At 49.9% G+C, this 14,707-nt stretch overlaps 5 protein-coding genes across 5 annotated transcripts; 2 read left to right on the top strand and 3 right to left on the bottom strand.

The window, feature by feature from the left end:
- Window positions 1-116: 116 nt before the first annotated feature.
- N7496_001465 (3-hydroxyanthranilate 3,4-dioxygenase) lies at window positions 117-877 on the top strand (the record flags this gene model as incomplete). The annotated part of the gene is made up of 2 exons (XM_056694396.1): window positions 117-291; window positions 444-877. 2 exons carry the CDS (start codon window positions 117-119, stop codon window positions 875-877), a joined length of 609 nt encoding a protein of 202 aa, XP_056561125.1.
- Window positions 878-1,051: 174 nt separating this feature from the next.
- On the bottom strand, window positions 1,052-3,163 carry N7496_001464 (fungal specific transcription factor domain-containing protein; the record flags this gene model as incomplete). Its single annotated transcript, XM_056694395.1, has 1 exon — window positions 1,052-3,163. One exon carries the CDS (start codon window positions 3,161-3,163, stop codon window positions 1,052-1,054), a length of 2,112 nt encoding a protein of 703 aa, XP_056561124.1.
- Window positions 3,164-3,629: 466 nt separating this feature from the next.
- On the bottom strand, window positions 3,630-4,902 carry N7496_001463 (glycoside hydrolase family 18 protein; the record flags this gene model as incomplete). Its single annotated transcript, XM_056694394.1, has 3 exons — window positions 3,630-4,440; window positions 4,521-4,545; window positions 4,599-4,902. The coding sequence occupies 3 exons, from the start codon at window positions 4,900-4,902 to the stop codon at window positions 3,630-3,632; spliced, it is 1,140 nt and encodes a 379-aa protein (XP_056561123.1).
- A 3,272-nt stretch (window positions 4,903-8,174) lies between these two features.
- On the top strand, window positions 8,175-10,424 carry N7496_001462 (protein kinase domain-containing protein; the record flags this gene model as incomplete). The annotated part of the gene is made up of 1 exon (XM_056694393.1): window positions 8,175-10,424. The coding sequence occupies one exon, from the start codon at window positions 8,175-8,177 to the stop codon at window positions 10,422-10,424; it is 2,250 nt and encodes a 749-aa protein (XP_056561122.1).
- Window positions 10,425-10,874: 450 nt separating this feature from the next.
- gel6 (putative 1,3-beta-glucanosyltransferase) lies at window positions 10,875-12,349 on the bottom strand (the record flags this gene model as incomplete). The annotated part of the gene is made up of 3 exons (XM_056694392.1): window positions 10,875-11,867; window positions 11,933-12,144; window positions 12,211-12,349. The coding sequence occupies 3 exons, from the start codon at window positions 12,347-12,349 to the stop codon at window positions 10,875-10,877; spliced, it is 1,344 nt and encodes a 447-aa protein (XP_056561121.1).
- Between the last annotated feature and the right edge of the window lie 2,358 nt (window positions 12,350-14,707).

The following is a 14,707-nucleotide window of genomic DNA, read 5'->3' as shown; positions in this document are numbered from 1 at the left end:
CGGAGAATACTGGAGTCCTACTACTATCTTGATCATTGATACATGTGTTAAATTGTTTCCTGGCAAACCAGGACATCGTTGCCGTTCTTCGCCTTTACTCCTAACAGGAAAATACCATGGAATCACAATCGTCATCTATGCCTTCTATTCCGGGCCCAATAGGCCTATCTTCTTGGCTTGCTATCAACTCAGAAAAGTTGAAGCCACCGGTGAATAACATGTGCTTATACTCAGGGAAGGACTTTATTTTGATGGCCGTTGGAGGACCAAACACGAGGAATGATTATCATAGTGAGTTTGTTCTCACAACGCCGTTACAATATCCACAGGTTAAGGCTAATGGAGACTATGAAGTTAACCAGACAGAGGTAACTATCTCGCCACTGGATTTGAATGATAGTATCTGACTGTCGTGATTTAGGAATGGTTCTACCAGATCAAAGGGGACATGTTGCTGAAGATCGTTGAGAACAATGATTTCCGCGACATTGTAATTCACGAAGGCGAATCATTTCTCCTACCAGGTATGACAAGGGTTATTTCACCTGGTTGTCCTTCAAACTCGGACAATCTTGCGAGTACATATCACTTATCTACACATGTCTATTTCACAGGAAACACGCCTCACTCTCCAAGAAGATCAAAGGACACGATAGGCCTGGTAATGGAACGTGCTCGTCCAGCACAGATGATCGATCGAATTCGGTGGTATTGTGATAATAAAGCGGCCCATGGCGCAGTCCCTACAATCATCAGAGAGGAGGCATTCTACTGCGCAGATATTGAAATACACCTCAAAGAGGTTATCGATAACTGGATGGAGGACGAGAATAGCCGGAGGTGTGGCAGCTGTGGAGAGATCGCTCCTGCTCATTGATCTTGGTTTTAGAACTTTGTAAGATCGTTGCCTGGAAGGCGTCATGTTGTACACGATAATGGCCTTTGTACTTGATGGAATACGACTCAAGGATATTCAGATTATTATGAGGTGTAAGACGTGCGAAAGAAGGCCATATTCAGTACTTATATTCATGTTATCATCAATATGCTATTAGGCTTCGGATTGAGAGAAAAATTGATCAATCGAGGTCATCAACAATGCATCGCCGAAGAAAGAAGTGGACAGTTCCTCCGAATTAGTTGACCTTGGGGAAATATCAGGAAGTAGGAGATCTCCAGTCGTAATCATGTGGTCCATTATGGGACAATCAGTTGAATCTCTCAGCATTGGGAGCAGATCCAAAGCAAGGGTATCATTGACAGGTAAGGGTGATTGCGATGGAAATTGACGCAGTTTTCTCCGCTTGGATTGTTGTTGAGAAGGCTCTTCAGGCTGGCTGTGTTTTGCTGAAACTGCAATTTGGGAGGACTCTGTTGCGAGTACGCTATTTGTGGTGCCATTTGAAAGCTCCCACTGTAGATTATCGAGGCCTTGCAAATCGAGGAAATCTTTGGGGCGTTGACTCGGATATGTTCTGTTGAAGGGTGGTGTCGCTCTTTCACTGGTCTCCCCTGTACCAAGCGTCTGCCCAAAAGAGTCAAAAGTCTTGTAATAGAGATCATGTTTGTGAAGTTCAGTTTGAGTGTGATGCATATCCTCTTCAGTCAGAAGTTGGTACTTCTTGATCTCAGGCCACTGAATCTTCACCTCTCGCAGCATTTTCAGGCCGCTCTCAACATCTGACCAGGCCTTTCTGGTAAAGCTTGGGTTTCGGGCCAATCGCATACAGTGGAGGAGCACCTTTGTACTAGCAAAGATAGCTCGACTTTGTTGGATCACAAAGTGGCTCGCCGGTACATGGGCAATTACTTGAGGGGTGACTTTGATGCAGTTAGACGCAGCCTCGGCGCATCGCAAAAGGGAGTCCGGCTCGGTAATATCGAACCGTTCGATAAAAGTGCGATAAAGGAGGACAAGCCCGATGTAGTATGACGATACAGCAATTGTTTGCAATGCAAGAGGTCCCACCTGTGAGTTGGAGGTCTCGATTTTCGGCAGGACTTGGTCTTTATAGTACTTCTCGAGCTCTGCGTCATGTCTCTTGACGTGGGATCGAACTGTATCCTTGAGATTTGCATTCCGGGAAGACTCGGCTTTTCGAATTAACCTCACCGATCGGTAAATGCGGCCCATAGTGATATGAAAGTCGGCAACGACCGAGAACCAGAGATCTGCTTGTCCCAGGGTCGAAGGTGTGAGGTATTCTTCTCCGTCGCAAGATTCAATATCGCTCTCAGCGTCGTCAATAGCCAATGGTTTCAGAAGTGCCGTTGACAATGAGCGATCCAAGATATAGAGACACCACCAGAGATTTCTATGTGCGAGACGTAGGTCCTTTGCATCGCTAGCAGCACTGACGTTATCCTCAAGATCGAAGCCCTGATATAGGCGAATTGCATGCCCTGCAGTGACCCACGCGTCATTCACTTTGCCTCGCTCGATCAGGTAGAGACTGAGAAGCCCCTGTGCAGCGATAGTGTTTATAGCCGCCGAGGGGCTTTCTTGGCAAGATCTGCCGGCACTCAGCGAGATAGCATGATGGTACAACAGGTCTCCAAGATCCATCCATTTGTAGATTTCGAAGCTTGAGTTCTCAAAGATTGGGTGATTTTCGGGCATTACCGAAGCAGCGACCGCGAGAAGTGCATACAGAAGAGGTTGAAAATCATGATCAGCTGCACTAGGACCATTGTCCCTGCCATAAGAAGACCAATGATCAAAATGTGGTTGGAATCTGCGACGGTGGATGATTGGGAAAATGGAGTAGATAGATTGATAAAAGAAGTCGATTAATGCTTGCAAAAGTGGCTGTTCAAGCTTTGTTACGTCTGTCGAGACATTTTCCGTATCAAAGCAATCAAAGGCTAAAGTTTCGACCACCTGGTCATCGCCGTAAGTTCTCTCGCGCAGACGAGTTGTCGAAGGTCGCTGTGGTGTCTGGACCACCGCATCCACCGAGGATCCTCGGAATCCCCCTGGCGGGTCGGAAAGCGCACTCTTGTCGGCTGCAGGGGCTCCGGCAGTGACCGACTGGCTTTCAACACCAGAACAATGGTCAGTATCGTTATAATCACTAATAGCGATCATAGCAGAGGCATCCAAAGGTAGAGCCTCCTCTCTGGCCTCCAGTGCAAGTGATTGTTCTCGGAGTCTTTGCTCCATGAGCGATATGCGGCTCTCCAGCTTCAACACATATCTACAGCGAGAGTCAGCCCGTTATCCCGGATTGTATACATAGACCTGTAATCATAAGAACATGGAGAAGCACTCACTGGGGGTCCACGAGTCTCGAATTGCCCTGAGGTTCGACGTAGAGACATTCCGCCTTGTTACGTGTACAACTTTGACAAGGATGCTCGCCGTCACATTTGACCTTCTTCCTTCGACATGCTTGACAAGCTCGCCAGACCCGCTGCCGCTCGTACATGATGCCGCAAAAGTCCCATCCCACTAATGAGGGCGATGGAGATTGTTGGAAAGGTGGAGTAGGGGGTCAGGCTGAACAGTGTCGGATGGTCGGATAACAATTTACCCCCGCTCCAAGGCGGAATCTATTCCGAGATCTCAGCCTTCATAAAACTACTAATCGAAGCTTGATGTAATAAGAATACGCCGAGAACTCAGACATTCATAATTCATCTTTACCATTCCTGGCCTCGGGGTTGTCCCTTCGACTCTCTCGCCAGTCTGGCAAGTATTGCTTCAAGCTGGCAACTGTAGCTTTCAGGTGTGTAAAGTCAGGAGCATCCTCGCCTAGGCCCCATGCAAACACACCACCCAACTGCTTTTCTTCCACTATCGCGGGGAACTTCTTCTGGATGGCTTCTGGTGTATCCCAGGACCAGAAGATGTTTTCCTCCGAATCCCAGAAGTAGTACCCACCTTCAACAGGATCATATTTGCCGCTTTCCTTTGCTCTCTCAAAGGATGTAGCTAGCTCTGAGGGAACTTGATCATGCCATGAAAATGCCCCTGCTTGCCCAAGGTCAGCCCCCGTGTATGGGTCTTCCATCAATGCAGTTTGACATCCGATGGGATGTTCTGCACACTCTGCAACATGGCTGTCAGCCGTCTTGAACCACTTTACGTAGTAAGCGAGTCCCAAGTTCAGCTTCTCGGGCGGCATGCCATTTTCCAGGTAGGCGTCAATGGAGTCAATAGACAGCTGTACGCCTGTATGATGCTTGGTGACGGTATCTCGTCTGTTCATCAGGTCATATGTCATGACGTTGAGAAAGTCAATGGAGCCGCTGATTGCAGGAATAGTTTCCTTTGTAAACGCGATCATGTCTCGCCGGAGACCTGGGACAGCGGCGGTGATGAGCTTCTCAGGACCTAGTGCCTTTCTGATCTCTTCGAGGAGCTTCGGATATGCCTCGACTTCCCATGCCTTTTCGACATTAGGGATTTGTTTATAGTCCTCTCCGTTGCCTCTGTGGCTAGTTAGAAAAAAGACACAAAGAAAGTTCCCAGGCTCATGAGGCGTAGGAGAGCCCGATTGAAAGAAACATGAACACACCCTGGATACTCCCAGTCGATATCCACTCCTGGGAAGCTTGTCAGCAGTCGAACACGCATGCCAGGGAGTATAATTTACCATCTGCGCCAGTGTCTTCAACCATCCTTTTGATGTTGTGTGCGAATAGCTTCCGGCTCTCATCTGTCAATGCCGCCTCGGAAAACCCTTGCGTATCGCCCCATCCACCGATGGCGACAAGAATCGATGTTCCGACCGAGAATTTTGTTCGGACTGCATTAACGGTGGTAAACAGAGGCCAGTCTGAGGTGTCATCCTTGTTATTAAAGACAGATGATCGCATAAATGCCAGGGCAACATGTGTCACATCTGACACAAGGGATAACTCAGGGACAACATCGTGCTGTCTAATGATTTCGAGCATTAATTCGCGTGTCGAGTAGCTATCCAGATGGAGCGAACCTACCCCGTGAGATACATGACACATTTAATCCCGTGTGCATGTTGAAACAGCGCCAACAGACACAAAAGAAGCCCGGAGACTAACATATTGGCCAAATTTCAGCGAAATTGTTCTATTCAGGGAAGAACAGGAATAAAACCTCGTCGATGATGTTGATGGGAAGGAGGCTGCGACGTGGTGCCAAGACTGAGCCTTCGCTGTTTGTCTCTCGTGATCAGGTGATGAAACATCAGCTTCAAATTTTAGGTCCATTTCTTTTCAAAAGTATGGCAGAGATGAAACTGTCTAATAATTTCCTAGGAAAATAAATGCAATGCAGATAACCTTCTTAGCCTATGGGTCCAATCCGGGCGCGAGGCTACTCACCCTTCGTAGCAGACAGAAGGCTAGAAATGCGTTGTATATATATCTAGCCGTCCACAAACTAGCCCCGCAAAGGAAATTCCATTTGAAAACAACCTTAGACGTCATTTTTCTCCCTATAACTCACTGTCGCCAGATCCCAGAGAGAGAACGTACCAAATCAGGTGAAGTACTTTATCGTGCCCCCTGAAACCGGGGTGCTGGTAACAATATCCTAGATAATCACTGTTGGATGTTTTGGTGTCGTACTGGGTTACGAAGCTGTGGCCGGAGAATTTGACTCGCCAAAGCCAGGAGACTCGAAAGAGGATTTAGATGCTTTCCCAGAAGAGACAGCTCTCATCTTGTTAGCGGGGGTTGATTCAAGGCTTTGGCAGGAGAGAACTGTCGCTCCTGTAGGCACTGTATACTACTATCATTTAGTCAATTGATTTACATGAGAGAAATGAATGAGCACCAAAAGTTGACAGAACCTTGTCGAAGCCCCGAAGGCAGGTTGGCTTACCTTGTCGGTTGGAAGAGAAACATTGCACCCAGTCCAGCGTCAGGCAACTTGAGCTATCCAACTGCGTCCAAACCCGCCGGGAAAACAGGAAGAAGCAATGCCCAAAAGTCATTCTGGAATGGATCCCGTTAGTGCTCCACTAACGCCCAGACACATACTTCAAGGACCCCATGAAGATCCCCTCCCGCAGAAAACGCCTCCATATCAGAGATCGCCGTGATCTACAAAAAGCAACGATTGTGGATACAACACGAACATATGGTCAGTGTGGTATACTCCATATAATCCGTTTTCCATCAGAAACAAAGGCAATAGTTCAGGATGATCAGCCCCACTATCCGAGGAATAGAGAGAATCCTTCGAAAACTACCGGCGCGCCACGCCCTATTCTTCACCGTTTGGTACTTTATGTAGATGCACAGAGCAGACACGCTTGCATCATATAGCGACTATTGAAAGATGGTCTGCAGTTAGGAGATTTTGCTTTTGATATATTGATATCGTGGATTATAGGGCTAGGGTATGGCTGCTTTAAGTTTACTGTATGCTTGACAGGGGCGAGATCATACATCGCTAGTTTTGCTTTAGGGGATCGAACCTCGAGTTTGACCTTGATAAACGGTCGTACGTTCAATGATATACCATCCAGGGGGCTGTCTGAGGGGTAATCCAGAACCTGCCCTTTGCAGTCGAGACCAATGGAAGGATTCGTCACCGAGAAAACCCCCCGGTTTCTACAGATAAAGATCTGACACGATGCAAATACCGTACCAGGAACATATTGACTAAAGGGGTTTCTTCCAAAGTCTATCTCAATATCCTAGTCATTAACCCTCCCTTGATATCCCCTCGGCATTTACGGAGTCCTCCGTCCTGCACATGCTGACGGGGGCGGGCAACCCCCGAAACAAGCAAAATGCTGATAGAATTCGGGGACCAGCCACGATTGCGACACTTTGTTGCACACACGACAATGGCAACGCCACGCGGGGCATCTTCGAGTCAGCGAGATAACTCTTGGCTACTGTGATGATTCGAGAATGAAGCCATTTGATGGTCCAGAGGCGCAAAGGCCCGGGAATAGCCCAAAGCGGGGGGTCCAGCCGACCAGGCGGATAACCAGGGGGTCAGAGAGTATATGAGTTATTAAACAGGACACCGATTGAATAGGTCCGTAGATAATGAGAGATTCTGATTGTGTTGTTCTAAGTAGTTTGATTGCAAAGTGTCAACAATCGCTTTATCTCTGTTTACATATGGAGTACATAGTTTGCGTTCAGCTTTGTGGCGTCGTCAGCGCCCCTCTCCAAGAGCTAAACACGGAGTATGACCGGACGAACAGTAGAATGGATGGGGTACAGAGTACTTCAGTATATACACAGTGTTTTGTATGTACTTTGTACTCTTTATGGCCATCATGATCACCAACTATCCCGCATGCATCCACTGATTTCTTCGTGCAGCATCATTTGGATGGCGTTCAATTATCGAATTTGCCTCCTTGCAAGAGGAAGGACTAGCTCTGGGGTGTCAGAAAAGAAAAGAAGGCCGTCAGGCGGAGGATCAACCCGCTTATCTCGGCTTTCCGTTAAGAAATCAATGTTGACAGTCACTGTATGTAGTAAGTATATGTAGGGTGCCCTAGCGCGCTAGTGGCCCTGAGTGATCTTAGTGGACCAACGAAGATGCACTGATAAGCTCGCGACTTACGATAGGCCAATGGACCCCGACCAGTCAAGGGCGATGATGCTGTGGTCCAAGGCCATCCATTATTTCCCACGCGATCCATCATTTCTTGGCTTTCGCCGCATCCCGGTCCATCCAGGGAATAATATTGAAAAGGAACAAAGGGTACTTTCTGCGCTGTACAATGGGCATTGGCCCCATTGAAATCCTCTAGAACAATAAGACCCAAAATATTCACGAGCTAATTAGAAACACAAGTGCTGACATCAATAACTACTCCTCAAACATGCTTTCCAAAAAAAAACTATCGACTTGCTATCCGGAGCTCCCCTTGCGGAGGTCGAGATAAGCATCACCCTCGGCCAGTAGGCGTTCAGCACAACCTTCGAGGAAGACTAGAACAAAGTTGACCGTTGGACCGGGGGAGCTGACGCCAATTAATCAACTTGAAAATAGTACAAACGCTCGAACCGGGTGCAATATCATTTCTCTTGTGATTGAAAGTGTGGACCTGTGGATCGGGGCTTTATAGTGAACCCCAGTCGCTCCATCTGGTCTTCTCGCCGAGGGAACATCCCCGATCTATACACTCCGCACTCTTTTGCTTTCTCTCTATTATCCACCTTGGTAGTTTCTTCTTCTTCTCTTATTCTTCTCCATGAACCATGCTTCAACCATCATGGCACAACCCCAACCACAAGATCACGACTCCGTCTGGTGGCCCGAAGACCGTATTAAAGCCACTCTCAACACTAAATATGTCGTGAGTCGCCTCCGACCCGAAAACGTCCCGCGACTATTCGACCTTCCACGCTGGGGCGAGGGTTTAACCAGCGAGACGTACATGGAATGGATTCTGCTCAAAGCTGGCCGTCTCTTTTTAATCCTCGATACCATCGGAATTCCCGACCGTATCTTTGCACTCGTCGACGAGTCGTGTGATGACGATGATCTCCCGATCGCCGAACAGAACGTGGATCGACTGGGTCTCTCGCCGGTGGGGAACGATCTCGCCCTCGATACCAAGTTCTTCCATACTCAATGGCGGTATCTAGTACGCGGCATTGGAGAAGGAGAACACGTCACCTATACGCAGAACGAAGGCGTGCCCGTGGAAGTTGTTCGCACTGCTACCAACAGTGGCGTGCAAGGCCGTGACGACACCGCCGATAAGGTCGTTCTCGCCGGCGTAGTATGTCGCGCCTACTTGCGAACGCAGATCCAAGTGGGCGGTGCACCCCATTTCTTTTCCGCGGCAGAGGTGCTCGAGGAAGTTCGAGGTCTGCGCAAGTTAGCGCATCAACATGTCATCTCGATCCATGCCTCGTATTTCGTCGACGACACGGTCTGTGCCCTGTTCACCGGCGCCGATACCGACCGCACTCTACACAGCTTCTTGACGGATGAACCGCCGGCATTCAAGCGACAGTCCAAGGAATTCCGTCGGCAGACCTTGATCACCTGGCCGCATTGTCTCGCATCGGCCGTGGCATGGCTTCATGCCCGTGGCTATGCGCACGCCGCTATCCGGCCATCCAACATCCTCGTCGACCCCAATTACCACATCTATCTGGGCCAATTCCAAGCGCTGGACTCGCTCCTAGCACCACCCCGAGTCAATGACCTAGAGTCATACCAATACTCCGCGCCAGAGCGCTGGGTCCGCACAGCAGCACCAACCATCCAACCCACAGTCCCTAACAAAACCCTCCTCCCATCCGGCGGTCGAACAGGACGACGCAAGAAGCCACCCCGACTAGCCCTATCAACTCTGAAAGAAAGCCCCCCCTCATCCCCAGACTTCCCACGCCCAGACTCGGCGGCATCAAAGGGAACCGTTATCCGCATCGGCCTACCAGGCTCACCATCCCGCTTCTCCTTCGCCTTCTCCTCTTCATCCTCCTCATCCTCCGCAGCATCAACCTCAGGATACACAGACAGCTCCCGAGGCACAACACTCAAACACCACCGCAGCGCAATCTGGAGCAGACCAAGAGCCCTCCTCTCAACACCATCAATAACATCTTCCAACTCCTCTTCCTCATCGGCATCAACAACCTCCCTAGTAACACCACCCCCAACCCGCCCAACAACAATAACATCCACAAACATCCCCGCTTCAAACCCTGCCCAACCCTCCCTCCACACATGGCACTCAACCCAAACAAACCCCACAGCTGCAGACCTCTTCTCCCTCGCAGCAGTAATCCTCGACATCCTCACGCACCTATGCAAGCGATCCCTCTCCTCCTTCTCATCGCACCGTTCCGCGCGGAACCGCTCCGCCGGTCGTGGCGGCGGTATGGCCGATGCATCGTTCCACCTTGACCGAAACGCAGTCCAGGTACAATCCTGGATTGCCCTGTTAGAAGGTGATGCATTGAAACGATGCCGGCGAGACAGGGGTAGTGATCGGGCGTATCACGCCGTGCCAAGGATGCTGATCGTGTTGAGGGCGATGTTGGCTGTCGAGCCGGAGAAGAGACCCCCCGCGAAACGAGTGAAGAAGAGCTTTGCTTCAGCCATTCGGGAAGTCCCTGTTAAGGGTGGGGAGGGGGTAGTGTTGCATTGTTTAGAGGCTGATAAGGAGGAGAGAAGGAGGCGGAAGGTGGAAGCAGAGATAGCTGCTCAGAAGGAGAGAAAGATGAAGGAGGAGCCAGTGAAGAAAGAGAACAGGGCAAAGGAGGTGGATGTGGCAAAGGAAGAGGCTTTCCTGGACTCCTCGTCCGTGTCCGATTTCGACTTCGGATTCACTGATGCGGGCAGTGATAGCGAGACTAATGAGGACCAGGAGGATATGGATGTGATTGATCGGTCAATTTTGGAGGAAGACGACGTCCCTATCCAGGTCAAGCGAGTATCTCCGAAGTTATCACTGCCTAACCTCGATGTGCAAATCCGCGGGATAGAAGGATTGACCTTTCGCTGATATATATTTCTGGACTGATTCTGGCTAGCTCGAGTTTGATAGTGAGTCCTTCTGTCGCTGACATGGGGTGGTGGATTGTTGTATTGTACTTGTATACCTGTTGGAACCTATTGTATGAAAGAACGACTGGATGAGATATATATCTAATTTCTTACCCGAATTGCCTCCGAAACCTAGTCCCCTTTGTATAGATCGTAGAACATGAACACTGCCCAAAAACAGGCGGCATCTCAAGGCGAATGTACAAGAATGACCACGTCATTAAACTTCAAAAGGTGTGCACCTATTGTCATTATGAATATATTTGATTTGTTTGAGACACTTGGTGTACGGTGTAACTCTCACGAAAACTCCTGTCTATCCTGTAGTTGCAAGAATGCGTATTGATACAATTGTGGATTCACATCACTGTCGTCACCAACGTACACAGTGTACGTCGACTCGTTCCCCTCACAGCCAGATGGCAATTGCTCCCACGCCAGCGGAGAGCAGAACAGAAATCGTCAACAGATGAGCAGGAGCCGAGGAGCCATGAACTCCAACGGTGCTGGCGGCGTTCTTGGTAGAGCTTGAGCTGGCGCCGGTGCCAGAGGCTGTCGAGCCCTTGCCCGAAGCAGTGGCAGTACTTCCAGACACCACCTCCTTGTAGGTCTGACCCAGAGTGGGGAGAGAGGAGCTTGGATCGACCTCCCAGCCGCCAGAGGTGTAAGCAGGACACTCCATGGCCGAGATACTGGCCGTCTCCTTCTTATAGCTGGAAAGGGCAACTCCAGTCGGGTTCAGCGTCGCCCAGTGGGACTTGAGGTTGGAAAAGTCAGGCGACACTGGGGTTGGTGTGCCCTTGCGGGTGTAGCCATCCTCGACGATGGTGTTGGTCGCAGCGCTAACCGAGGGGCCGTAGCTGATCAAACCGTAGTCGTTGGTCTCCTCGATCCACTCATAGATGATCGCACCGGACCATGTGCCGGACATCTTCGAGCCAAAGATAGAGTCCTGGTCGTCAAAGGTACGAGGTGCGGGAGTGTTGCAACCCGTCTCGGAGAAGAAAATGGGAATGGGGTAGTCCGTGGCATTCTTCTGCAGCATGTTGTACCCCGAAACCTCGTAGCTAGACTCGCCGCACCATTCGTAGGCATTCAGCGAGTAGAAGTCCAGGCGCTCCGATTCGTTCTTGGAGCATGCAAGGTAGTTCTGGAGCATGGGGCGCAGGTCAGCGATATCTGCGGCGGAATAGCCAACTGGGATGTCCCGATAACCCTTCTGGTCACGGTAGGCCTTGATATCACGGGCAGCAGCCAGAACGTAGGGGGCAGCATGGGAGCCATTGGCCATGGTTAGGACTTCGTTGCCGACAAAGACACCGGCGGTGTTATCGAACTGTTGGAACTCATCCAGGACTTCCTTGAAACGGTCGAATTGGGTCTCGTTCCAGTGAGGGGATTCCTATACGCGAGCGTCAATGATAAGTGTCAACTCGTTTCACTAGCCATAACTCCCGTGGTCCATACCTGCTCAATTTGGGTCGTAAAGGTATCGAGATCTACGAACAGGTAGATGCCAGCATCTGCAAAGGCCGTCATGCAGCCCGTGTGGTCGCCATTTGGATCCACGTGGTACACTCGGATGGCGTTGGCGCCCAGCTCGGACATGCGGACGATATCGCGCTTGCACTGGGCGGTGTCGATAAGGGGATCGTTGGGAGTCAACTGATAGGCGATACCTGCCCAGGCCAGTTAGCAACACGGATTTTCCGGGGCAATGCGATGCGATGGTTGCCCAAACGTACCCTTGAGGTAGTACTGTGTGCCATTCTCATAGAAGAACTTGGATCCGACCGCCGAGATGGTTGGAACGGCGCCCACCGTCGCAGCCTGTAGGCCAGCCAGCAGCAACGGGACCGCGGAGAGCGCGAGGGAGGACAGCATGATCAATGATCGATGATAAGATGCGTTGCGATTGGGTATTTGTATAGATTCGTAATACTCGTAGAGAGGTCTGCGTGAATAATTGGAAATGCAAAAAGGAAATGAACGAAGTTCTGCGCTGGACAACGAGGGAGTCGCGGGCAGTCTCTGGCAGTCTCTGGCCGTGTTTGTAGGAAAGAACCACCTGGGGGGCTTGAGAATCGATCAAAGCAGATCAAGACAAAAGAGTGGAAAAAACAGCAACTGCACCAAAAGTTGGCAGGAGCAGGGGCAGATACTTGGATCAGAGACCTTGGCAACCGGTGTTCGCAGATTGCAGTGGCAGCCACTACCCAACTAGCGTGCCCAGGGCCTTCATTCTGGCCCTAGTCCGCGACATGCCAGGGGGCCCGGGCAGAAGGCAGGATATTTTATCCGGGTGAAGGGCGGGCATTGAAGATTGAGGACAACGAAGATCGATCTGTTGTATAGATCAACATCAATGACAGGCCACAGCATGTAGCATATCGAATAGACTAGATAATGTCCCAAGCCCAGCAATTGTCGACCGTTTGAATTGTTTGGTGGAGAACGGGAAGCTCCGAAAGGCTTGTGCCTGTTTTTGACCGCCCACACCGTTACATTGGTGATTGGCCATTTCTGCCATGGCTATCTCTCACCGCCAGGATCTCATGCACGAGGTGTGAGATCCATCGAGTTTATCTCAGTTCCTCATGTACAATTAGTTAATCTCTGGTTATTTCCCTGGTAGGTCAAGGTCTACTCCCTCCTAGAATTTGATCCTGAATGTTCTTCAATCTTTCTATGTATATCTTTAGGTACCCTAAAGAACAATCATCTCATGCAGCGTAGCCACCCAACCCACAATTTCTCATGAGATTTGACTTGATGTGATGCAGTACAATCGTCTAATTGGCTGGTGAATCATTAAATAATCGGCTTTTTTATTTCTAAAAGGCCAACTTTAACATGAATAAAGCAGCCCCTGCTCTAGATCCAGTATCTCGCCGCTATCGGCTCTAGACTTGCCCTAGCCCTAATCCTAATCCAGTGGAAATGCGGATATCCGAGTGGCCCGCATGGCATCGTCCGCGTGGAGTCTGCATGTACTCCGGATGGGGTATGTATGCCATCATATGGCGTGCTGTCATGACGACTACAAGAGATAGTAGAGAAGAGGGGAGTAAGTAATAGAAATTTCATATTCTCTTAAAACGATGTTGGGGAGAGGAGATTCGATAGCAAATAAGCACTTCGTTCCAGGGCTCTGAGGAAGTCTAATCACACAAAGAATAAGCTTCTCCTCGATAAGCATCGGAACGTGGCCGACCAGACCATTCAATTTAATAGAATCCTGACTCTCCTCGCCGAACATCAACAGGACCACAATCTTTTTTTTTTTGATCAGCCCGGAGTCTGCCGAGTTCCACTTGAAATTCATTTTACATTTTGGATTTCTCCCGCTGCTCCTCATTTCCCCTCTTCTCCAAGCCACGGCCCCTGTGCCATCATTACTATTAATAAAAAGGAGGGATATCTGACGAATCTCCTCCATTCCACCACGCATCGGAATGGAGGATCACCACATGGTCGCACCAAGGAGAGGCAAACATTACGACGACAAATAATCTACTTCGCACAATAAAGGACGAAGCGGAAGATTTGTGTGTGTTTCCACTTACTCTATTCCCATCGGGGCTGCCAAAGGAACCCTGCCAATCTTTAACTTGTTAAGCATGGCCCGATGGAGTCCTTCGTTATCCACTACCTTAGTCGGGAGGGATTAACCCCCCTCAGCGAATTTGAACCGAAGGCTTCTAGAGTCTGGAATCTTTAGGATCCCCTCTCCGATTAGCGGTCAGATAGCGTTCACCCGCGACCGAGATATCGTGACCATCGGGGACACTAAGGCCTCCGGCAGACGCCGATGTTATTGGGTATGGAGGGGGCCTTGGGCCGCGGTGGGCTTGCCGATCGGGAGGAGGGAGCTGCTCGACCTGCTTCCGCCGTATCAAGCTCATGATATCTGCCTATTAAATTGGAGAATGTATCCATCGTTGGAGTATCAAAGAACAAGTAGCGAGGATCGGACCCTGGCCACGCTGGCACTGGGCATCCATGTTTAGATGGTGCATCGTTACAGCTGGTGGCACGGTGATCGAGTCAGGATTAGATACCCGAAGTCAAAGACATCAGCAAGTCAGTCTTGGAGTCGGTGGGCTTGATAGATAGGGCAAATACGACATGCTGAGTGGATGGGGGGTAGAGGACTGTTATCTCTAAGTATAGAAAGGTCTCAGAAAGGCACGAAGGCACGGTAGCAGGCCCGGTCAGGACCACCGCCAAACACAACTCTCC

The sequence above is a fragment of the Penicillium cataractarum genome (genome assembly GCF_028827025.1).
Source record: "Penicillium cataractarum strain IBT 29864 chromosome Unknown utg000001l, whole genome shotgun sequence".
NCBI classification, from domain to species: domain Eukaryota; kingdom Fungi; phylum Ascomycota; class Eurotiomycetes; order Eurotiales; family Aspergillaceae; genus Penicillium; species Penicillium cataractarum.
Note: the sequence above shows the minus strand (reverse complement) of the source record. Positions and strands in the feature narration are given on the sequence as shown.